Source organism: Poecilia reticulata, linkage group LG1 (assembly GCF_000633615.1).
Source record: "Poecilia reticulata strain Guanapo linkage group LG1, Guppy_female_1.0+MT, whole genome shotgun sequence".
Classification (NCBI taxonomy): domain Eukaryota; kingdom Metazoa; phylum Chordata; class Actinopteri; order Cyprinodontiformes; family Poeciliidae; genus Poecilia; species Poecilia reticulata.
In genome coordinates this window covers 29468213-29492023 of record NC_024331.1, presented here as the reverse complement: position 1 = coordinate 29492023, position 23811 = coordinate 29468213, and the positions used below count along the sequence as shown (strand labels likewise).

The window sequence follows — 23811 nt, the reverse complement described above, 5'->3', positions numbered from 1 at the left end:
AATCACAAATAAGCTATAAATTGCTTCCAGATGCTTTTTTCTTTGCATAAATAATTAAGCACTGGCTAAAATATATCACAATTTTGATGTCCATTTGGATGGACATTTAACTTTTAAAAGGATCCTACTATTTAAAGATGATTTTAAAATAACTTCAGATTTGTTTCTTTATTTAAGGATCTTCATTAGTCTCTACCATAATAGAGACTATTCTTCTTGAGGTCCACACAACAAACATTACATTAAAATCAAACTTTTACAAACCTTACAAAAAAAACCATGATGAAATACCGTAAGGCACAAACAAAATCAAAGCACAAAATTTAAATCAACCACCTCAAGAAACTAAATTACAATTTTTATTAGCTTTAATCCATAGTCGTCAAGATTAACAAAGCCGAGCACTTAATATGTATCAATTTGTGTGATATGTATGAATTTACATATAACATATGTCCACTTTTTGATGGGAATTGCTGAAAGAAGCTTCAGTTTTTTTTCTATTAAAGAAAGTGTTTTCCTTTTTCAGATTGGTTGCTATCTTGGAAGAACTCTCTCTAAGGAAAGAGGAAGTAAGTTTCTAGCAGCACAAGGTCTGAAGGCGTTAACAGATTCTGAAAAAATGTTCTTAAACTTTTCTTTTCCCCAACTTGTAGTCGATGCCCAGCTGGATGACGTGGGTTTAAGTTTTGTGAAGAATTCCATCACTGCAATAGAAACGAGAGGTGAGTTCAAAATATTTTTAATCTTTACTTTAGGACAAGGGTGTCTAATTCCTGTCCAAAAGGACTTGTGTCCTGCATATGACCCAATTATGAGATTCAAGTGTTGACAGAGACGCATCTAAAAGTGGCAGCATGTCGGCCTTCGAGGACTGGAGTTTGACACCAGTGGTTGGATAAATGTATCCATGAAAATCTGCATTAGTTATCAAGGGCAAAAGTACCATTATCCATCCAGCAAATGATTTATCAGAAAACAATTCAACTAGCATCTTAATAAATGCATTTAGATAAATACTATAAGTGTTTATGTAAATGTCAGTGATTACGTTCAAGAATTAGATAATCTAAAAAGTCAAATAGACCCCAACATGTGATTGGTTACCTTGTCTTTAACATTTTAATCTCACCATCTTACTTTGATGGTCCATTACATTAATCAAACATTAAAGTTTCTATTAATTATTTCCACATGTTATTTATTTATGGGTTTTTCTTAAATAATTCTTAGTCTGTTATTTATGTATTCATTGCATTTAAATCATTTTATGTACCAAGCTTATTTCCTGAATAAAACACTTTTGTGATTCATAATTAGTTGTCTGTGTAGTGTGTCTGTTTGTACACAAGGGGGCAGACTTTCTCCAACTTTTAGAGAACATGAAGTGAGCAGGTGCTGCAGGCAGCTTGCCTTGTGGATGTACAAATTATGTAATTCATCTGTTTGAGATAGTTTTTCCGATTCACTTTTTGTTTCAGTGAACTTGTTTAAATCTCCTAATGACAAAAGATTTGTTTTTTAAGCATGTTTCTGCATCTTTTTATTGTTTTTATCCTTGTTACTCGATAGGCATTAATGACCAGGGTCTGTACAGAGTTGGGGGTGTAAGCTCCAAGGTCCAGAAACTACTCTCATTAATGATTGGTGAGTAACATCAAGCATTTTTCATCACTGTAGTCAACAGATATGTTTTTAATGACATCTTAGTTTATTTGCATGGAGTTAACCTGCCAATATAATTGATCTGTCTATTTGAAGCGATTGTAAAAAAGATAACAAGTGTCTTAGCTTATTTGTACCACTTCTCTAAAATACAACAAGTGTCAGAGTGATTATTTGCCTTGCTAAGGTTTGTTACCACCCCCCATCACCTTTCCAAACACCCAGTCACGGTCCATCCAATTGGTATTCTTGAGCTTTTTTGGGCTTTGCTTCATCAACACACCACTAAGCCAGCCTCTCCTGTTCTCGTGGCAGGCTCATTCTGTCAGTTGCCTTTCTCAATCACCCTTATGCCTCTCGCTTGTCTGTATTCCCTTTCAACCAACTCCTTACCTTGTCCTCTGTCCTTTCTATTGCTCTCTGTCGGCTCTGTGGTTTCCTGCTGTCTCCAGCAGACACCAGCTCACTTTCAGCTCTGTGTTCAGAATGACAACGAACTCAGGCAGCCGCCAGACTGTCTCAGCTTCCTCTCTCAAACCTTCTAGTCTGCCAACCTGCCGATTCATGCTGTAGACACCATTAACACTTTGCTGCAAAACTTTGAGAAGTTTTACAGCCTGATTATGGTGCAAGTTTTGAGCCTTAGTCTTGGCGTTCCACTGCAGCACAGATTATTGTGAGGGAAAGAAAAATACATGGTGTTTGCCCATCTTCTCAAGAGACGCGTAAATAAACTTTGTAAACATGAAGCAGCTCCCATTGAGTGGGTGAAACGAGCTTTAGACCCTGAAGAAAGACTTGAGATTCTTCCACCATACTTCATTTCGTCTCTTAGTCATAGATATGGCCACAGTCCAGTCAGCAAGGACACGCTGATTTATGAAAAAAATCTTCTCCCATCCCATTACAGTGCAAACAAAGAAAGCAGCCCCTATTGAATGACAGGCAGGAAGAAAACTGTTAAAGTGAGCTTGAATCTGAGTGTCTGGTGTGGACAGACTGGTAAACAGTAATATTTCACAGCATTTTTCTGTAAAAGCAGCTGAAATACAGGTTTTCTATAATGAACTGAACAATACAGTGGAACATTTGGCTCTTAAATTGCGATAAAGATGGCGTGCATTAATACATCCAGCTCAAGAAACGATTCAAATGATACACATAACAAGATGAGACAAGATTAATAGTTACTAGTGTTGTTAGAAATCAGTGTAGGTTTTAGTATGACAATAGAATAAGCTCATTGGACATTTTATGAGGTACATCTTGTCTTCTAAATTTCAATAATTCTTTGCTGCAAAGATTCGAGATGTTGGAAAATATCAGAAACTTTATTTGAAATTGACATTTTAGAATCACACAGTTTCTGCAGATTTGTGCAGTGCAATTTGAACTTTGTGACGTGGTGTGTATTACTCTGCAATTAAAGTAGTAAAGCAATCAGAATGCTACACTGGAAACATAAAAATCTTTTATTGTTTTTAAATGAAATGTACTGAAATTCTGGCACCTTATAAAATCTAAACCTGTACAATCTATTTTCAAATATTAAAAAAATGTTTTGTGACAGAGAGAGGGGCGATAATTCAAGAGAAGGATATTTTAAAACCAACATATGAAAACAACCAAATAGTACAATAGATTGGTAAATATGTTGGATAGGATGGGTGTCTCGAAAGGTTATTGTTTAAGCTAATGTGTGAAATAGTTGAGCTTTGAATGATGGGAAATGATGTGTGGTTTAAGTTTAATTTAATGCAGGGATACTTTAAGATGTGGGAGAGGAGCAGAAATTCATAACATGTTTTATCTTCTACCTGCTCCTTTTGGAAAAAAAATGTTTAAAATAGGCAGTCCTGTTTGTTTTAATCGTTTCTGTTCTTATTTCTCATTTTTGCTAATGAATACATAAAATTATATTCACTCTGGTCATAAAGGAACATAGTTAGCAACAAGACAAAGGCAAATTTCTGGCTGTTTGCCAGAGATTTTCCAGCAAATAATCTCTTTACCTGTTCTCCACCATTAAACCTAGAGTCCTGCAGTTGCTGCAGATTTATTGGCTGTACATTTGTGATGTGACTTTCTCAGTCCAGCACAACCAAAGATGCTCTTTTGATGATTTGATGACTGGAGATCACTGGATTGCAGTGATCTCATTTTAATGTTTAATAACCCAGTTTGAGATAATTTCAGCTTTGTGGATTTGACTTTCTTCTAGTGAAATAGAAGATGGCTGCACCATAGAGTATCGTGTGATGTTGAAGCCATATTTAGTGATTAAGGGTCTGCCAGGAAAATTTGTCCCTCACCATTACACCACCAGCACCCTGAACTGCTGATGCTTTCATGTTGTTTATGCCAAAGTCTGACCATCTGAATGTTGCAGCTGAAATCAAGACTCAACAGACCAGGCAATCTGTTATTGTCCGATTTTGATTAGCCTGTGGGAATTGTAGCCTTCGTTTCCTGTTTGTAGAAGAGCTGCCATGGTCTTTTGCTACCTTGGTTGAAACATGAGATTATTTGAGTTGCTGTATCCTTTCTATCACTTCAAACTAGTCCGCCCATTCTCCTCAGGCTCGTGACGCCAACAAGGCATTTTAATTCACATAACTGCAGCTTACGGGATGCGTTCTCTTGGCTGTGTGAAAACCCGAGTAGATCAGCAGATTCCTGTTCCTGTATGACATCAAAACTCCACACGCAATGTTCAAAGTCACTGCAGTTTCATTTCTTTCCCAATCTGATGTCTGTTTTGAATGTCAGCAACTCACCTTTCCCAGTTCTACATGCCTAAATACATGGAGTTGCTGCTGTTAGATTTGCTACCCAGTTCAGGTGTAATCAGTTCAAGTGTGATGCATTGGATGGTGAACTATTAAAATAGTCATTTATAAGTGTTTTTAGAATTATTCAAAGTTTTCAGCTTTATGTAGGTGGTTGTAGTAAAATTTTGGACATCCGCTCTATTTAAATTTGAGCCATTTATTTGAAAATGTTTGTTCATTACATATCTTCTTATGGTGTTAAGGGGCTTTATCTTCCCTTTAATTGTTCTCATTATCCTGAAGTCATCACATGGTATTAACTTGTTATTTAATGTGAAATAATAACCAAGATGAATGTTATGGTTTCCTTCTGTACTGTACCTGGTATTGCTGCTCCATCTGTCTTTTTTTTTTGTTTTGTTTTTTTGAATACCTGGCCTGACTGTAACAGGCAGGTCTATTAGTGCCAGAAGAGTGTGTGCAGACCCCATCAATCCTCAACACAGAGACACACTCGGCTTCAAATATTTACTTCTAGAAGTTGACATTAGACAGGTCATTTTTGTAGAGAGTGCAGCCAGAGAACCTCACAATCCTGCCTGCCTGCCTGCCTGCTGCAGTGCATAGATGAAATAAGGAGGAAAAAACACACTACTACCAGGCCAACTGCCACCTGTCATTGTGACTCAGGCGTCTATGCATGTTTTCTACTCAAAACACTTCACTGACTCATTGCACTTCCACATCTCCTCTAATTTGTGAGAGCTTTCCTTATGTATGACTACAGCTCCCTGAAACTTCGGTACCACACACCTCTTAAGTCCCCGTGGAGTCAGCGAAGTAGTAAGGGATTAATTAAACTTATAATGAGTATAGAACTAGCCGCTCTCTACAAAACTGCAACTTCTTTCTGCGTCCACTGGGAATACAGCTGGTCCCCAGAGCTACCAACAATGCTTTTATCCTCAAATGACTAACAACATGTTCATATTTATTTTACATATTTGGACGTTCTGGGCTGCCCACAAACTAGGCCACAGTTACTCAGTGCAACTCAATACTTTTTTCTACTTTGCAGATAAATAAAAGTAAAGATTTGCTTAATGTTTTGCTTAGATGAGAAGAGTAACGAAGTGGACCTATCAGCCAGTGAAGACTGGGATGTCAAGACGATAACAAGTGCACTAAAGCTCTATCTGAGGTAAGATTCAGTCATATGATGTACAAATACAGGCTCACATATGCAACACAATTTATGCTTAACATATTCTGAATTTGAAAAGTATACCAGGTGATGTTTTGCTTAAGTAGGATTTTTCATTCCTGTTACCTTTTAGGTTTTACAGGGATTAGCCTGAGTTAAGAGTCTTGTCCTCATTATGTCTCTCTATGCTACTGTGATGTTTGCGCTCATCTAAAGCCTTAATTATAACCGTATTCCTTACATCATGTCGCTCTACTTGAATTTCTTCCTCAGCCTAAAAGTTCATCACTTTTACTTTTGCCTGCAATTTTCCCATCCTTCAGAAACTGTGAAGCTGGAATAATTATCCCCCATCACTAGAATAAATCAACTTGCTTAAAATCTCCTTTGTCCTGCTTTTTATCTTGCCACAGAAATTAAATAAAACACTTTAAGCAGGTCCAAATGTAAAGAAATGAAGACCATGTTGTGAGAATTCCTTGAAATTTCATAAAAGGCTTAAAATATACAGTATTCCATTATGTTGGAAGCTGTTTGTTGCTTTTTGTCTTAGAGTCATCAAATAGGATTACTAGGTCAAATTTTAAATTTTAAGAGACAGAGATTAGCTCAGTAGAGGCAAAGAGTTGTTTTTACTGCACATGCAAGTTGTTTCAGCTTTGTTTGGACTTCAGGGTGAATTGAACAAGACCTTATAAATTCTCTCAAGTGAAATTTAGTTGACACTTTATGCACCGTATCACATGAAAAGGAAGACCTTTGTAACTTGCTGCTCCTCTCTTTAAGGTAGCAGTTACAGTAGCGTCTGCCAAAGCAAGATGAGGTTTAGATGAAGGCGTCATGTTTTAAAAAGCTACATAAATGTTGTAAATGAAAAAAAAATGACCACTCTGTTTTTATTGTTTTGCTCATGCTTAGTCCTGCATTGTGATTCTAAAGGTATTTTAAAAGCACTATCACTTCACTTTACAATCTTGTCATTTTACCAGTATTGTTTATGGTCTTCTAAGAATACAAGAAAATCCAGTTTCTGACGCTATCAATCTATTTTTTAACATAAGTCATTAGATAAGTTATTGTCACATTGTCCACCCCACAACTCACACACTTTGTCTAGGTTTATATTCAGCATAAATGGTTTACAATTCACAAAGATTCAAAATGTACTTTGGCCTCAACAATCAAAGGCAGTTTTATTTGTTCTTGAAGGATGTAAGAGAAACAGATCAAAGAGGCCTTGTTGGTCGAGGAAAATTAAAACTGTAGTCTCAGTTTGTGTAGCCAGGTTGGCCATGCAGGCATGTGTGTACAGGTTTGTTCAATTATAGTGAATTTTTGACCGCCCTCCCCAAATATACCACGTTCTGAAGCTGCAAATTGCTTTTACAGGAAGAGAAATGAACCTCAGTTTTCCAGTAAATTCTTGACTTTTGGTTGCTGCTGATTCCAGCCCAAGTATTCTTTCCTACAGTCATATGTTACCATTTTATTAAGTTATATTTTCTTCTAAGTTAAATTAAATTGCATTGTATTATCAAATAGTCATTTTTGGGGCTGTTCTAACCTACCAACTTTAATAAACAATAATGTGTTGCTGGCTTACACAAAGTCATGGTAATATTACTTTATAAATAATACTAAACCTGGCTAATTAATCTGAAAGTTTAATCAAGTTTTATGCTCAAATCAAAAATAATACTACTCATAATAATATTAATATTCATCATAATAATGGAAATTCTTCCATCTTTCCCCCTTATGCTGCAACACAATGTTACTGCTGTTTTCCACTGGTGTATCTGCAGAGTATGACGTAGTTTGGTTGATATTAAGAATATGCTAAGAATTAAAACACATTCCAAAGTGTTTTTAAATAAATATTTTTTCAAAGCTCTAATTAAACCTGTATTGTTGCACCTGCTGGAGTAAAGCAGGTCTGATGCCTCAGTTTTCTCTTTAGCTAAACATTTTTGGCTGTAATCCAGCTGCACTGTGAATGTACCTTCAGATGAACTTGGTTATATCAACCCGTGTACCTTGTAATTCCATCCCGTGGCCTAGTCGCATTAATCACTGCTGTGTGCAGCCACTATAAAACAATGTGCCGGCTATTTCTGTCCCCGCTGCTCATTTCTTCTTTCCTTCTCCTCCCCTCCCATCCCTGCTTATCCTCTCACTGTCTTGTTGAAGGAGCCTACCTGAGCCGTTGATGACCTATGGACTTTATAAGGAGTTCATCAACCCAGCAAGTAAGTTTCAGCATCCCAATTGTTTCACCCAGATGAAAACTACGTCTCAACAGCAGATTATGAATTATCTCTCACTGACAAGAAGATCAGAATAGGTCATTTTACACATTTAATCTGAAGTACACAAGGGATCATGGGGTGATATAAAACCTGTTGTTTCTGTAGCCAAACCCAGAGTCGCAGAGGAATTGTGTAGTGTGGTCCAGTCATCCAAGGCTGGCATACCTGATCACAGAGGCTGGAAGTTGACTCAGTGCAACACAGATGTGAAGCAGTTCTCAGAAATGAGTTGGTTATACAACTTGCTTTGGTGTCCCCCAAGGCTCTATTTTAGGCCCCATACTTTTTAATTTGCACTTGATCATCAGGAGGCATTTAATGAGCTTCCACTGCTACACACAAACATCTTTATATCTCCTAATGATCCCTGGGTAATAAATACAGTTTTATTATTATTTTGTCTTGGATATAAACACCTTGATGGCAGAAAACGGTCTGCAGTTCAATCAGAACAAAGCTCAAGTTTAAATCATTGGACATGAGGCCAAGAGAAATTAAAAATCCCTTCATAAACTGTGGGTTCTTAACTTATTTTCAGCCCTGCACTTAATTTTATAACATATCAAAACAACATGTTAGTAGTTTTTATTTTTTCAGGGTTGTTGTTTTTAATATCATACAGCATTTTGAGTTATGTTTGGTATGAAGGGTGCTTTAAAACAAAAAGTTAATAGATTTGATCCAAATGTTGGTTCAGTGATTTGTAGCTAAATATTCATATATTTATGTTTATTTATACAATAAATATTTGAGTTTGAAAAAGAAATGCAGTCACTAGTGCGTCTGAACAGCTGAATATTTAATTCCCCTCATTTTCTGTAAACTGATTCCAAATTGTTAAATCATTCTTTAGGTTGTAAGTGGGAATAGAATGTGTTTCTAATGCATTTACATTTTTACAATTTAAATGACATCATAGTTCGTCTTTATAATTTTTTTGTAGAAGCCATTAAGTAGCTCTGTAGATATTATATTGTCATATTTGACTTCAGAAGTTTTACTTTATCAATCTAATTGTCCTCAAAATTAGAATTATTCATATTTTCCTGTAACTTTTGTTGACAAAATCTGCATACCTTTTACAACTTTAACATATAAGCTAATGGAGGTTTTAGATCATAATAGTCCGGTAACCTTCAGCTGTAAAAGCGGTAGTTTTTCTCCCACCCACACAGCATAATTTTTTGCATGAATTGCCTTCAAAGCGAGCCAAACTTGAGTCTTATTACAACAAGTGCTGTAATTGGATCAGGTTGATGTTTTTATCAGGCACTCGCAATGCCCTCATAACGAGGGGAGGAAAAATGGATTAGCAATGAATTTTTTATTTATTTTTTAATTTTTTTGATGGATGACAGCATCCATAAGAAGCTTTTTTTTTCCCCACATGTTTAAATCCTTGTCGTTCCCATAGTAATGATATTTAGTGTGTCTGTGTGCGCTGCAGCGTGGGCGTTCAGATGCTCACATGTGAGGAAATGTTTAAGACTTGATCTCGGAGGTTTTTATGCAACCTTATTTTAACACGATAGCGACAGCAGCGTAGAGCCGTCTCCCTCCTGCCAGCGATTTGGACTCTGTTGCCAAATTCAGAGAAGGTTCAACTCATCGCACCTCTTTGCTTGAGCAGCAAGGCGTCTTCTTGTAATCTGTAATCTTTCACACTAAGGGTGATCACTCCTAATACGGTGTTCTGAAAAGTCTGCTTCAATTTGAAGTGTCTAGATTAATAAAAATAAACAAATTTTTTTTGAAGTGATAAAACTTGGATTTTCTTCACTCTTATTTATCTCCTTCAACTTCAGTTCAAAATCTGTTTATGTACAGCTCAGATAAACTGAGTATTCAGCATTGAATCTCCTGTTTGAAGTGTAATATTTGATCTGAGCAGCTCTGGCTCTTTGCCACTTTAAAAATCCTTGTAGTTTAAAATGAGTGTTTGGCTGTTTTTTCTTCCTGCGTTTTGAATAGAGGGCGGCAGTCCCGAGTCTCGCATCCAAGCCGTCCACCACTTGGTCCACAAACTACCGGAGAGGAACCGACAAGTCCTCGGGCTGCTCATGAAGCATCTGGCCAAGTGAGTGGTCATAGTTCACCCAATCTCCGCCTCCTCTCTCTCAGTTCTCTCTCTCTGCTCTTCATGTCTGTCTCCTCGTTCTCACTCCACATGCTTTTTCTCTCCATCTCCCTCACTCCCACTCTCTTCACTCCCCCTTCCCTGCTGTCACTCCATCTCTTCCATGTCTACTCACTGCTTGCTAACAAATTTGACTTTTTTTGCCTTTTCTTGGGCAATTTTCATGCAAGTTGCTTAAGGGGGATAATTATATCAGCTTATTGTACCTGTTTGCCATGCCCATTTGTTGCCTCAGAAGAACAATAGAGTCAAAGTGGAGCTTTTATTTATTTATTTATTTTAATCAAAGAGCATTATTTTCACCCCTGGTTGGCCCTCTATTATGAATCACTTATTTTTTTTCATTTAGATAAAAGAAAAAGATTTAGGAAATAATGTTTGCCAACATTACAAGGTTTTACCTCAGCAAGCTTTTTATAAACTAAATATGAGCAAATTGAAGATAAGTAAATAATCCCTCTTCCCTGCGGCAGTAGAAGTCTGGTGAGTCTTATTTCATTGAAACCCGCTGTAGAATCAGGCTCTAGTTTAGAAAAAAAATAAGGCAGCGCTATTGAAATTGAATTTGGATTATCCAGCGTGAAATTCTCCAGACTGGAGACTTGAATATTTTTCTAAAGTTGGCGTGTGTGCATGTCCTGCAGGGGAAGGAAGCAAAGCCAGAATTTCACACTCGTATCTGAAATGGTTGCAGAGATGTTATAAATGTGAGTGTCACCAATGTTTTTGTCTTCAAAGGCACTCTTTGAAGCTATTTAAACTGTCTCTCTTCAGCTGTGACACGCATCATCGTGTCTGAGTGTGAAATCTCTTCACCGGTCTAGATAACTTGAAATTAAGGTTTTTTTCCACTACTATGACCACCTTACTGTCCTAGTTTTGAACTGGAGGTTCAAAGTATTCATATTTCTTGAGTTTTTTCCACATTTTTAAATTTTACAACCACAAACTTCCACGAGTTTAGTAGGATTTTTGTGCAACAGACCAACAGAAAAGTAGCGTAGTGCTGCATGATTTTGTATTCATTTATCTTTTCTTTGTCTGTAAAAGAAAATCCAATGCAAACTATTTCCATTGGTGATCAAACAGCATAGAGTTGAAGTCAAATACTCAACAAATCTGTCCTTAAGAAGAACAATAAAAGCTAAATAATTGCTAAACAAAAGTTGGTACACTTAGAAAATAGCGTATAACAAATCACCCTGAACACTCGATACCCACAGCCAAACATGGTGGTGGTAGCGTTATTATTATATGGGATCCTTTTCTGAAATAGGGTTGGGAATAGAGGTAAGAATTAATATGACGATGGATGGAGCTAAATACTGTAAATCCTAAAAGATCTTGTAAAACTATCCAAATTTCACAGAGAATCTGTGACAAAACTGGAAATTTGTTGGTGTCTTTTGGATCAGTTCCTGCATCTACTCTTCCTAGGTTCCACACGTTCGACTTAAACGACTAAAACATATGGCACACATAGCCCAAACATATTCAAAACTAAAATAACTACAAAAATAAATAAATACAAAATAGATGCCATAGATCAAAACTAATGAATTACACTATTTTGAAAACATTCTACAAAAGGACATTGACTTCAATATGTTAAGCAACCCGTTTATGGAAAACATACACAAGTATATGATACAATATAAGATTAAGAAGGAGTAGTTTAGTTAGTAGTTTTTCTTGTAAATACCTTTTTAAAGCATTTTTTTTTCTTTTGCATCTCCAATATGTTTTCTGTTATGTGTTCCATGTGAACATAACACTTCAAAGAAATTGTATGAAATTTTGGAAGTATGAATCTACTTTCTCTATATCCAAACTGAATCTGAGGTATTTTACAGAAAAGAATTGGCAAAATATTGGTTGAATAAAAATGGGCAATACTCTTTTCAGGTTTTTATTCATGAAAATATATTGTTTCTGCTTTACAAGCATTCATCATGGTTTTTGTGTGCCACATAAAGTCCTCTCAAAAATTGTTGAAGTTTGTAATTGTAAAGGGATCAAACCTAAAATAGGTCAAAGATACGACTTCATTAAAGCTGACCAGGGGTGTAGTCCTGTGATTAGTAGACACTTGCACTTTTTATTTTTATAGATAAAACTCAACCTCATGGTGCAGTATGAATATCTGAGCAAAGTTGGATAATTTATTTGATGATGTTGCTTTTTGGTTGCAATTTGTTTCAATAGAAAAATTCTTCCCCTGCAGAGTTCTGTCTCTTATTAGTGTGGCATAACATTGAATTGGGTCGTTGAGTTAAAATGTTAAAGGATCTTTCTTTTCCCTCAGCGTTGCAGCTCACAGCAAACAGAATCTGATGACGGTGGCCAACCTGGGCGTGGTGTTTGGTCCCACGCTAATGAGGCCGCAGGAGGAGACCGTCGCTGCCATCATGGATCTCAAGTTCCAAAACATTGTTGTGGAAATCCTCATTGAACACCATAAAAAGGTGGCGCAGATTTATCATTTACTTAGAGCAGTTCTCACTTACCTTTTCTATGGGACGTAACTTAAGACATTGGTTATGAAAATAACTATTTGATCCTTTTTCTGATTTGAAAGATTAGCTCACATTGGCAGTGAAAATGTGTTTTCCCTCTTTCTCAATTCCTTTTTTTTTTTTGCATGTTTGACACACTTATGTTTCAGAACATTAAACCAATTTAAATATTAGTAAAAGACAACACAAGTGTTTTTGAATGAAGGTGTTTATTATTAAAGGAGAAGGAAATTAGAAACCTACATGGCCCTGGGTGAAAAGTGATTATCTCCTCAACCTAATAACTGGTTCAGTTACCCTTGGCAGCATCAGCTGCAGCCAAGTGTTGGTGATAATTACTGACTCGCCACCAGGTGGGACTGTGTGTCTGACTCAGACGGTTTTATTCCCGAATCGGGCTGAGTGACGTAAAGTCATACCATTTTAAACATCTAGGAGAATTCACCTGTTTAGACCCCGTTCAGCCTAAAGAGGCCAGCACTGAGACGGTTTTATGCAAAACAATGCAAAATTACACAAAACTGTACAAATTTGCACAGAAACATAAAGATGGTACCAAAGTAACCAATTTAGGCAGTTTTTCAGTTTGGGGATTAATTACACTTTAAACGTCTCCATTCCCGACCCTTAGAGGGCGCTCTACCCTGTTCTCGAGGTCTTGACTTTCTCATCTGATCTCTCACTGACACTAAATATAGACAATTAGAAGTCTTCCTTCCCATTATCAGCTTCCACATTGAAGGGTGTTATTGTTACCCATGACCCAGTAGTGCTAAAGGCAGGGTCTGCTCACTGATCAGATTTGTTTTTCATTCTGACTCTGCTGTCACCACTCAGGGCCAATCAAACTGACATGCTGCCTATTCCAGTCACCAGCCTGCTTCTTGATGCGTCTCTTGTGGGAATGTTAGAATGGAAGAAACCGATTCTTTGGGTAGATGTTCTTTAGTAACATCATTAGGGTAAGGTCAAGGCTATCTATAATAAATACATACATTGATTGATGGTAATTTGTGTGCTACAAGGGCACATGATGAACATGAGATCCAGAATTGTGGCTGGGCAGCAAAAGATATAACACTAATTAATCTTAGTTACATAAAAAAACTTTTCTTTTCTGTTTTTGGATAAACAGACAATAAAAAAAAATTGGGTCTTCATTTATTTCTAAGTGAGCAAACTTACAAAATCAGCAGGAGATCAAATAACTGCGTCCCCCACTGTACGGAGCTACTGTGAGACTTTGATTCATCTTGGCAGTGCAAAATTTTCTTCATAATTGTGTTTCGACTTGGCATTCAGAGCTATTTTTACTGAAGGCAATGTGTCCTGTGAAACTCAAGATGAACAAAAAGATGCGGAAATATCAGGTGACAAACAGAAAGCTGCATGAGGCGGCTATGTTTACCACCTTTGGTGACATATAATTACTTGATACTGAAGGATAACGAAGGTGCAAGCAAAGCAAAAATATGTTTGCAAGTCTTGTTTTATTTTTATCATGTTAAGTTATTGCTGGTGACAAAGACAAATCACTTATTTTATCAGAAACCCAGATTGTACGTGACTTTCCTGTCTTCTGTTGGCAGCAACAAAATCTTTCTGTTTTGAACAAATGTTCAGGAAGTGAACTTGAATTATGTGAAATTTTGTAAATTTTGTCTGATTCTGTGCAAATAATAAGTGACATAAATATGCTTCTGGCACAGCAGCAAGAAAGGTACCAATTGAAGTTCCTAAACTTTCCAAACTTTTCAATCTGACCAGTAGGGGGAGCTCCAAGTGCTTAAACTTGGCTGCTACACCTGGTGTTCCGATAGTTTGATTAATGATCAGATAATTGTGTATATTTTCTGTATTTCTGAAATTCTCAGTCTGCAATAATTAAAAAAGGAGATGATTTTGTGATTTTGTGTCAAAGCAGAAAAGGTTCTGAGATTAGGTTTCTAATCTGTTAGGAGCAGCAGTTCTTCTTCCACAGAGTCAGATGAGAATCTGAGCTTTAAAAAGTTTTTTCTTACCCCCTTCCTGTTGGTTCATTAAATTGAAGATATGTGTTGTGTATAATATTTGTACCCAAACTCACAAATCCAAAATTGTTTGCGAGCCCCACAGAAGGCAGCTAAAAACCGGTAGAGTATATAAATGTGCTAAAGCAAAAGCATCAGCAGCCCTGCGTACGTATACAGCTCCACTCTGAATCTACCCAGTGTGCCCGATGCCGGCCTGGTGATAAAAGATGTAGTGTTAGAATGCAGCAAGAGCATTTTGGAAAGTACAGCATGTTGGAGCAGGGGAAAAGCTGAGCAGAGAGACAGACAGACAGGCATTAACTTTCCTCACAGCTGAGTCCCACTCCAGACTGTTGATACCCCCAGATACCAACACTACACTCTGTTTTACATTCACCTCCATCTGCAGAGCGAGGCAGCAGAAACTCTCAGCCATATCAGATTTCTCACTTCTTTTTTTTTTTCCTATCTGCCTCTTTTCTACAAACTTTCTCTCTCATGCCCTCCCCTCCTCTGCGTCTCTCTCGTTCACACTCCGTCTCACTTTCTCTGCCACTTTCTCTCTCCTCCCTTCCCTCTGCACCCCCTCCTCCCCCCTCGTCTGTGATCCTTTCCGAGGCTCTGCTGAGACTTCCTCTCCTCTGTAGCCCTATTCTCTTTCAACTCCACATCTAAAGTTTATATGTAAACATGGTCCAGTGTAAACAGCCTGCACCACTTGGCCAACCTTTCTCAAGTCCAAAAGTGTATTTATTTTATTTCTCGCTCTTTCAGAGAGTGGGTCAATTTCTCTGAGGGGAAAAGTCACCTTAACTTAGACCCAGATTTTTGAATAGGGTGTGATTTATGGTCTGTGTGGAGCTGCTCTTGTTTTCTCTTTTTTTTTCAGGGAGAAATAAAATCTTCTTAAGCGCAATATATATTTTTTGTCCAGTCAATGTGCTGTGCAACTTTTTTGAAAGCTGTAAATACTTTTTCCCCATCTACCACAACAGAAAGACTGAGTTTTCAAACTTGTGAGGTCAGTTGAGGATGTGCTGCTGCTAATAGAGTCTCTGTGCGATGCATGTTGTTTGGTTGGAGACTTACTCACTTGTGCATTGCAGATCTTCACAGATTCTCCAGAATTAAGCCCCCTGTCACCTGCTGGCCCAGTGTTATCTGCTCCCACAAGGCAGTCCAAGAAAGTGAGTCGACAGAATCGGCCTTTAGCCGTCTACAATCCACAAGTCCTTGACATTCAGAATGGTAAGAGATTTCTGAGGTTCCGTCTGCATCTTTTCACATTTCCTGGTTTGCTGGAGAGGTCATGAAGGGTCACTGCAAGCATCACATCATATTTATTCAGTTGCACACGGTAAAATAAACAGCAAGCATGAAGACGTATGCTTGTGGAATACACCAAGAATTTGTAACATTATGACAGCTTATGTTGACAGTAGGGCTGTAGCATAAACTGATTAATCAATCTTTTTGGTTTTTAAAGATTTCATTTTTGAAAAATCTGGATGTTTTCCCCACCAATGCTCTTCTTGAGTTTCTATAGTTCAGAGTGATGACGGCACGCCCAAAGCCGCCATCTTGTTTGACAACCGCATTTTACAGCTTTTATTTATTGGATTTTGAATTCAGGTCAACTCTACGACAAAGCATAACGGTCAGGCTAAGTTTTGTACGTTTGCCGTGTTTTACATGAATAAAGTTGAAATAATATGAGAATAAAGTGTTAATACTTCCAGAATAAAGTTGTAACATTAGGAAAATGAAGTAGTAATTTTATAGTAACTCCAACACAAAAAATTACTTATCCAAGCTTTTCTTCTTATAATTTCAAAGCCTTCTTCTGGTAACATTGCATCTTTATTGTGCTAATATTATGACTACATTCTTGTAATTAAATAAAAATTACAGTAGCCTGTCCCAAAAATGTAAAAACATAAAACTCACAGAAGGAATGACAGAAATAAAATCTACTAGTTGAAAGTATTTTCTGAGAAAAAAAAATTATTAAAATCAGAAGTTAAACTTGGGAGGAAAAAAATTTGAGATTTTATTTTTAAGCTATATTGACCGGCTCTAATGGAAAGGAAACGACTTTAATCATTTCGTTATTGTGGCACCTGTCAGTTGATGGAATATATTATGCAGTATGTTGATCAGCGATGTATTAAAAGCAAGAAAAAAATCTGGCTGCTGAATGAATGTCTTAAAAACTTTATTTTATTATTGTACATTTATATTTTAATCATGCAAATTTACAACTTCTTTGACATCAGAGAATATCCAAGTTTTTTTGTAAATTTGTGAAATGAATCTCAAAATTTTAATTTTCTTGGGACAAGTTTTATACTTTGTGACCAATTATTGTACTACGATCTTATTTTTTCAATTGCATTGCGATCATGACGGTAGAAAAATAACATTTTACTAAAAGACGGCATCTATTTAAGCTAGCAGCTAGCTGTGTTTCCCTCTCGCTTCCTGTAAGCCTTAAAGTCACTCATTCAGACTATTACACAGTGCCTGCTACAAATAAGATACTATCTACACATGACACACTAAACTCTGCCACCTCCTGTCTGTAATACCTTGTAGACATAATTGCATCTGTGGCCTTTACCTGCCCTTGTGTACTAATGTTTATTGAAACAGGACACTATAAGAAGCTCCCCCGGGGCTTGCATCAGGAAAGCAGATCAACCGACCTGCTGACCCAAAATCTAGCTTCTGCAATTTCTGATCCAGGGTCGGTCGAATCCCTCCCCACCCCCGTCTGCAACACCAAAGGAGTCTAAATCTGCTTACCAGATTGCCTCTGTTTGTCTTCTTTGCACCAGCTTTAGTGTGGCTTATTTTAATATCAGGAGATGGAAGGCGTAATCCTTTTTTTAACCTTTGTGTTTTTTTATGTGGGTCCAACTTAATGAGGTCCAAATCAAATTTAAGGGTATTGAAAGGCTGAAGAGCGATGCATGCAGAAGGCTGTTTTTTTTTTTTGTTTTTTTTTAAATCGACCTGCAACTATGTTGGTGGGGAGAGAACACACAAAGTGTGGAGAAGTGCATTTAGTTCACTGTTTGTGTCAGAAAGCCTTACAGTAAATAATCAAATTTGGAACAGCTATATTTTATGTTGCAGTAGGTTATCAAGCTGCATATTGTGTCTAAAAATCTGGTGAATTATAAAAATGAAAACAAATTTTAAATGTTATCAAGTTTTATATTCACAACAAAATCAAATCAAATCATGCTTAAATAAGTAAATGAATAAATTATATCTCTTTTGACCAGGTTAGACTGTTTAGTTATTTTTAGCATTTTTACTGGTTATTACATTACATAGAGGTGCAATAATTTTGAAAACCACTAAAAAGGACAAGAAGTGATACTCATGTTCTATGCAAAGTGATATGTTTTAGGTGTGAGCTAATACTACTTAGATCTAACACAAAACAAAATATGTTTTTCAGGAATTTAAAATATTACAAAAGACCAATAAAATTAGATCTTTGTTATATATTTTATAAATAAAAAGTTGAGTGGAAGGTGAAAGGTTTGAAGGTTCTCTTCATGAGGCCTGGAATGTCGCTGGAGTCGATTCTTTAAGATTCAACATTCACAGACTTAATGGACTAGAACCAAACACAACGTCAAGAGTCTTTCCTGCGCTTCAGTGGACCCGAGTTTTCTTTTCAAATAGTATAGTAATAAATTTTCCATTGTATTTTAAGATCAAAGTTTCAAAAGTTTGCTGAGAGAGTGGAGAGTCACAGAATCAAAGTTGCTTGAGTTCTGGCGTGCATTTTCCACTGCAAGTGATTGTGCACATCTTCACACTTCCTTCTGCTGACGAGTTTTATTGAAATGCTAATTTAATTTCTCCAGCAGCACCATTTCACTGCCAAAAGTACCAATACCTGCTTTATTGACCATGATATCACTCTGCTTGAGTAGCCAGCAAACTGCTCCAACCTAAACCCCAAAGAGAATCTGCTGGCTGCTGTTCAGAGCAGGAGTTTGCAGCTTTTACTCTCCAAAGAGCCTTTTTTGCTGCTCTTATTTTATGGAACAATTTACCTTTCCAGATTAGATCTGCCAACAGCCTGGATCATTTTAAATCGCTTCTTAAAACTCATTTTTACTCTTTGGCATTTAATTGATGTATTGTTTGTGCTCTGTTTTGTCATTTGTGTTGTTGTTCTTGTACAGCACTTTGGTGCAGTTTTATATCTGTTTTAAAGTGCTATATAAATAAATTTGACATTGACATTTTTACCTTCACGTCAGCTAAATAAAGCTAATTTAGTTTCACAAAGTACATGATCTGTTCAAAGATGAAATATTTCATAATTTACCTGATGGTATTTACTTTAGGAAATTAGCTTTAATGTTTAAAGCTTTGGATGCTAACATGCTGAGATGCAGTGCTACTTGAAACACTATTGGCTGCCATTAGCACAGCAGCTAACTCAGTAGCAGCATTCCATGAAGGGGGATGATGAAGAAGACCGTAGATATTAGCTTCTGCGATGGCGTTTTTACTGTGCGTATTAATGCATAAGCTATATTTAGCTTTTGAATTATTACAATTGGTCTAGTCGTTTTTAGAGGGGAGCTCGATCATTTGTGGATTTTAGCTATTCATGGTCCCTATCCCCTGCAAATACCTGGAGTCTGCTGAGAATGGACAGATGGAACAGAAGCCAACATTCCCATATTATAAATACTTTTAAGTTAGTGTTACTAAAAAAAATACATTCTCTCAGAGTCCATTTTCATTAGCTGATCTATGATCACCAAAATAAACAGAAATGCATGCTGAGTCTATAGAACATTCTTGAGTGAACTTTAAGTAAATTAACTGTTTTACATTCTAATTTCAGAGGCAACCATTAAATCAATATTAGAAAAAGTTTTTACGCTGCTTTATCCATTTATTCAAATGAGGTATGCTCGATTGACACATCATGAATTTCATCCGTCCCATTTGTTTCGGAGAGACTCCATGTGTTTGTTAATAACAATTGCATTAATAATGCAATTTTGTTCTCTGAGAGACTAACAGACATTATTTTTATAAGGAACACCTCACAATGCAACTGGAAGATGCTTTAAATATCCAAAATAAAACACAACCAGAAATGAAAATGACAACCAAAACCATAAATGAAGCATATAGTCAAGTCTCTGTAAACAAAATTGCCTGTTAAAAAATGTTCATCATAATTTAATAAGTTCTCTTTTTCCAAGACTGCAACTAAATGCTATTTAGTTAATTTATTATGTGATTAGCTGAACAATCAATTCCAACAGGCTTAACTGTACATACATCATTCCACATAGTTGGAGTATATTTGTATTTACTTGTTGAAAAAGAAGTTTGTTTGTACTTGAATGTTTTTTAATAAATAAAATGGATAGAAGAAGTTGGTTCTCCCAGGTGTCTCTTAGGTTCCTGCCTTTGACTGCATCACCAGGAACACAGTGAACTTTGTTGTCTCGCTTGTTTTGACAAAGGTTTGGTTTCTAAAGACCCCTGATGATACACTGTTCCCTTTGTGTTGATTAATTATTCAGCTGCTTTATCAAACAAGCTTTCATCACTGAGCTGTATGGGCTGAGTCTATGTGGAATACAAACAATAAAAACATGTTATTAACAAACTTGTTGATTAGACGGAGATTATTTGTTCTTATTGTCTGTTTTTGTGCTTTCAGCAACGGGAGACGGTTCCGCCCTGACAGCAGATGAAACCTCGATGGGCAGCAACGAGTCCGTGTCGTCCCAGTCGTCGTCGGCCTCCACCTCAGAGCTGGAGAAGCCAGACCACCCACCGCTCACCGCCAGCCCCAGCTCAGGCAGCAACTCTCGGTAGGGGCTTCTCTTTACTTTAACGCAATTTCTGTGCACATTTTTCAGTTTATTTATTTGCTTCATGTTACTGTCTATGGTGTTTCATTCTGTGTGTTTTTATATATTTTATTTACTGTAAAGTACTTTTAATTTGTCATTATTTTGTATGCTAATTATTATTTATTTTTATTCATTTTAAAAGTGTGCTGTAAATAAAGTTTAGTATTTAACGTAACTATGTAAATGAGGTGAAATAAAACATTAAAAAAACTGACAGAACTCAGCAATGCATCTAAGGAAATATATTTTGCCATTTTTCAACAGTGGCTTCATGCAATACAAATTGTATTTTGCATGAGCAATTAAAAATAAATGCTGTTTCTAATGCTAATAAAGGAAAAATAATTCATAGTATTAAGGTGGGCTGCCTTATGAATTACCCAGCAATAAACAGGTATAGAAAACACATGAATGCTATTTAAGCATATAAGCAAAACTGTGTGCTCATAAATTATTTAAATACTGTTTTTTTTGTTTACCAAACATCACAAGGAGTCAGAGATGGAGACTAAACACCTCCTGTTGTAGCCTCCCATCAACTAATAGTCCCAGATTTGATTTTATTTTTCACCTCTGCAGCTGCAATAACATCTGTATTTCATCCAATTGTCTTACRTCACCTCTTAATGTTGGTTTTGAGTTTATTTTTCCATGTAAGATTATCCTGCGAAACAAAAAGTTTAATTTGTTTAATCTTTTTTAAAAAAAGCAGTTTATATAGTTTACATCTAAGACCGTTTACTATAACTCGTGTTGTGCTTGAGGATTTACCATGTTTGGGCAGGAATAAACACAAGACGCACGTTTAGAGTAGAAACATTTCGTAGCTTTGCTTAAACTTTTAAGCAAAGCTACGAAACGGAGGCCGTCTAAAGCAGAGAATATCATAACGTAATGCCAAATATGCTGACTTTGAACACTTTGTTATGCGCAGGTGGGTGAGGTCTCTGCTTGGCCCTCTTCTACTACAAGGCTAGAAATGTTTTTGGTTCACTGATCAAAGATTTCAATGAAACATGAGAACAAGACTGTTTACCAAACTGTTTGGTTTCTTGCAGTTGAAATAACCCTAACAGACTGAAACTCATTTTTTCTGGTTAGAAATTGATTTTTGCTTTTAACTTGTAGCAGAATAAAGCCTCTTACTTGCTTCAAATTTATTCTGCTGACTGTTTTTTTTCTTCTTCTCATTCCTTTACCTTCCAAGTTTTCTCTAAAACTCAGACAACTTTTTTCAGGCAAGTTTCATTTCTTTACCAAAGTTAATTTTCTTCTTTTTTTTTTTTTTTTTCCATGTTTTGACAGTCCTCATTGATGAACCTTTTTTCATAAAAGTCATGGAAAGTTTGTTGTCCTGCTTCATAAAGTTAGCATTTTGCTTTGAGGATTGTAGCTGAGCAAGCAGAGCAGGTCACATTACACATCTGCAGCAATACAGTCTCCATTTTACTGTCACTGTCAATGCAAAAATGATTGTTGGGCAACAAAATAAGGCTATGATATAGTTTTACAAGCTGTGTAATTTTTAAAGCAGGTGTTTGATAAAACTAGCTGGGCAAAGCGCAGAAATGTGATTCGCAGAGATGCAGCAGAGAAAATCATATCGAAGTATCAACAGAGATCTGGATTAAATTTATGTTGAAATTCTGATACAGATTATCTGAAAATGTAGAGCTCCAGATCCTGATCAGTTATCTAGGATACAATCAGGTTGAAGGAAAAAGAAAATTGTCATAGTTTTACACAAATTAACGTTGATTAATGGTAACCTGTCATATTGTGATTCACCAAAGTGTCGAGGCTTAGCTCACATCTCTAGCTTTTCCATTCTGTCCTCAGTCCCTCCAAGTCCTTGGTTCCTTTTGTTGTTTCCAGGCCAGAACTTGCCTTGAATGCTGATGTGGGAGATGAATTATTGGGTTATGCTGCAGATGTTAGACTCTCTGCTGTGTCATGTCTGCAGACTCACCTTGAAATAGACTTTCTCTCATTCATAGTCCATTCTCCCTCTGCTGGGGGAAAAAAAAGAAAGAAAACAAATCCACCTCCCGACTTGACAGAACCGAGTGATTCCTTTACTCTGTGACCTCTGTGTGGGGCATGTCTTTGGAGTTGCAGGAATAAATGGACAAGACTATATATTTCTTATGTAACCTACTTTTTTTTCCCCTCTGTGTGTGTGCTTTTTGCTTTCCCACGTATGTGGCATCACGTCGGAGGACGGAAGGAGCGAGCGGGAGGAGGTCGTAAATCTCGGGCCTTATTTGTTTGGAAGACAGGTGGCCGTGCGTTGGCCGTGTAAATCGTATTGACATTGGAGAGATATTCATCTTGTTTACCCTTATAGCCGCAGCCCCTGTCCCTTTATGAAGACTTGCGCCATATGTCACAGGGTGTCGCCCTGGCTTTGCTCACTCATAAATCTGAGCATGTGAGAGGGTGAGACCTGTTAGCACAGCACCTCCCTGGCGTTGGACCCAGGGATTCGGCGTCCAAAGCGAGCAGGGATTGCAGTTGCTAGATTACTTCCATGCAGTTCCAGAAATGTGATATCTGTAGTCTGCTGTTCCCAGAGGCACACCTGGGCAACAATTTCCTTTTGTTAGTCTTTTTTATTTTAGTTGGTTTTCTGTAAAATCTGCCTGGTCCTACACAGGAGGCGTCCCCATTCACAATATCTTACTTTTTTTTTGTGCTCTTGCTTCATTTATCTTCTCTGGCATTTTCAATGACTCGCCTCATTTCTCTTCTTCTCCTCAAATTCAGTCACAGCTTTTCTCTGCTGCCCCAAGTCCTCACAATTTGGATATTCAGCCATTTTTTTTCCCTGCTTTTTCCTCTGGACTGTCTGTCTTGCCTTTAGATCTCCAGGCCTTTTGCAGGCAGACAGTTGTGGATCATAAGATTGTAGATCTGAGCTGATTTCCTGCCCACCCAACTGGCAGTAGCCGGGTGGAGCCTGGCTGTAGTTTTGATCCTGCTTTCTACTAGAGACGGATATGAATCCCACCACTGGCCTTCTTTGTTTGCGAAGGCAGTCGATAGTCCTGCTCATCCCCACGTTAGCTCCATGCCAGGATCAACAAGGCTCTGACGCTTCACGCTGGAATTCCTTCAGTAATGAGAAGGCAGCAGTTCGCTTGTCTTCTGCAATCCCTCCTGGTTCTGAATTGTTTGTTTTGTTGGAATGATGGCAAAAAATTGCTTATATATATATATATATATAAAAAATAAAAAATTCCCTTCTCACCCTCCGCGGGTGGTCTGTTTCATCCTCTGAGCTCG

General features: G+C 37.1%; 1 protein-coding gene across 1 annotated transcript in view; it reads left to right on the top strand.

Annotated features, from left to right (window-relative positions):
* Positions 1-23811, top strand: part of arhgap10 (Rho GTPase activating protein 10) — a 55993-nt gene that overhangs the window by 23701 nt on the left and 8481 nt on the right. Inside the window, exons 12-20 of the mRNA XM_008420325.2 lie at positions 530-572; positions 657-725; positions 1573-1647; positions 5553-5637; positions 7831-7889; positions 9921-10026; positions 12392-12551; positions 15721-15862; positions 20331-20484. Coding sequence (XP_008418547.1) covers positions 530-572; positions 657-725; positions 1573-1647; positions 5553-5637; positions 7831-7889; positions 9921-10026; positions 12392-12551; positions 15721-15862; positions 20331-20484 — 893 coding nt within the window. The remainder of the gene's footprint in view (positions 1-529; positions 573-656; positions 726-1572; positions 1648-5552; positions 5638-7830; positions 7890-9920; positions 10027-12391; positions 12552-15720; positions 15863-20330; positions 20485-23811) is intronic.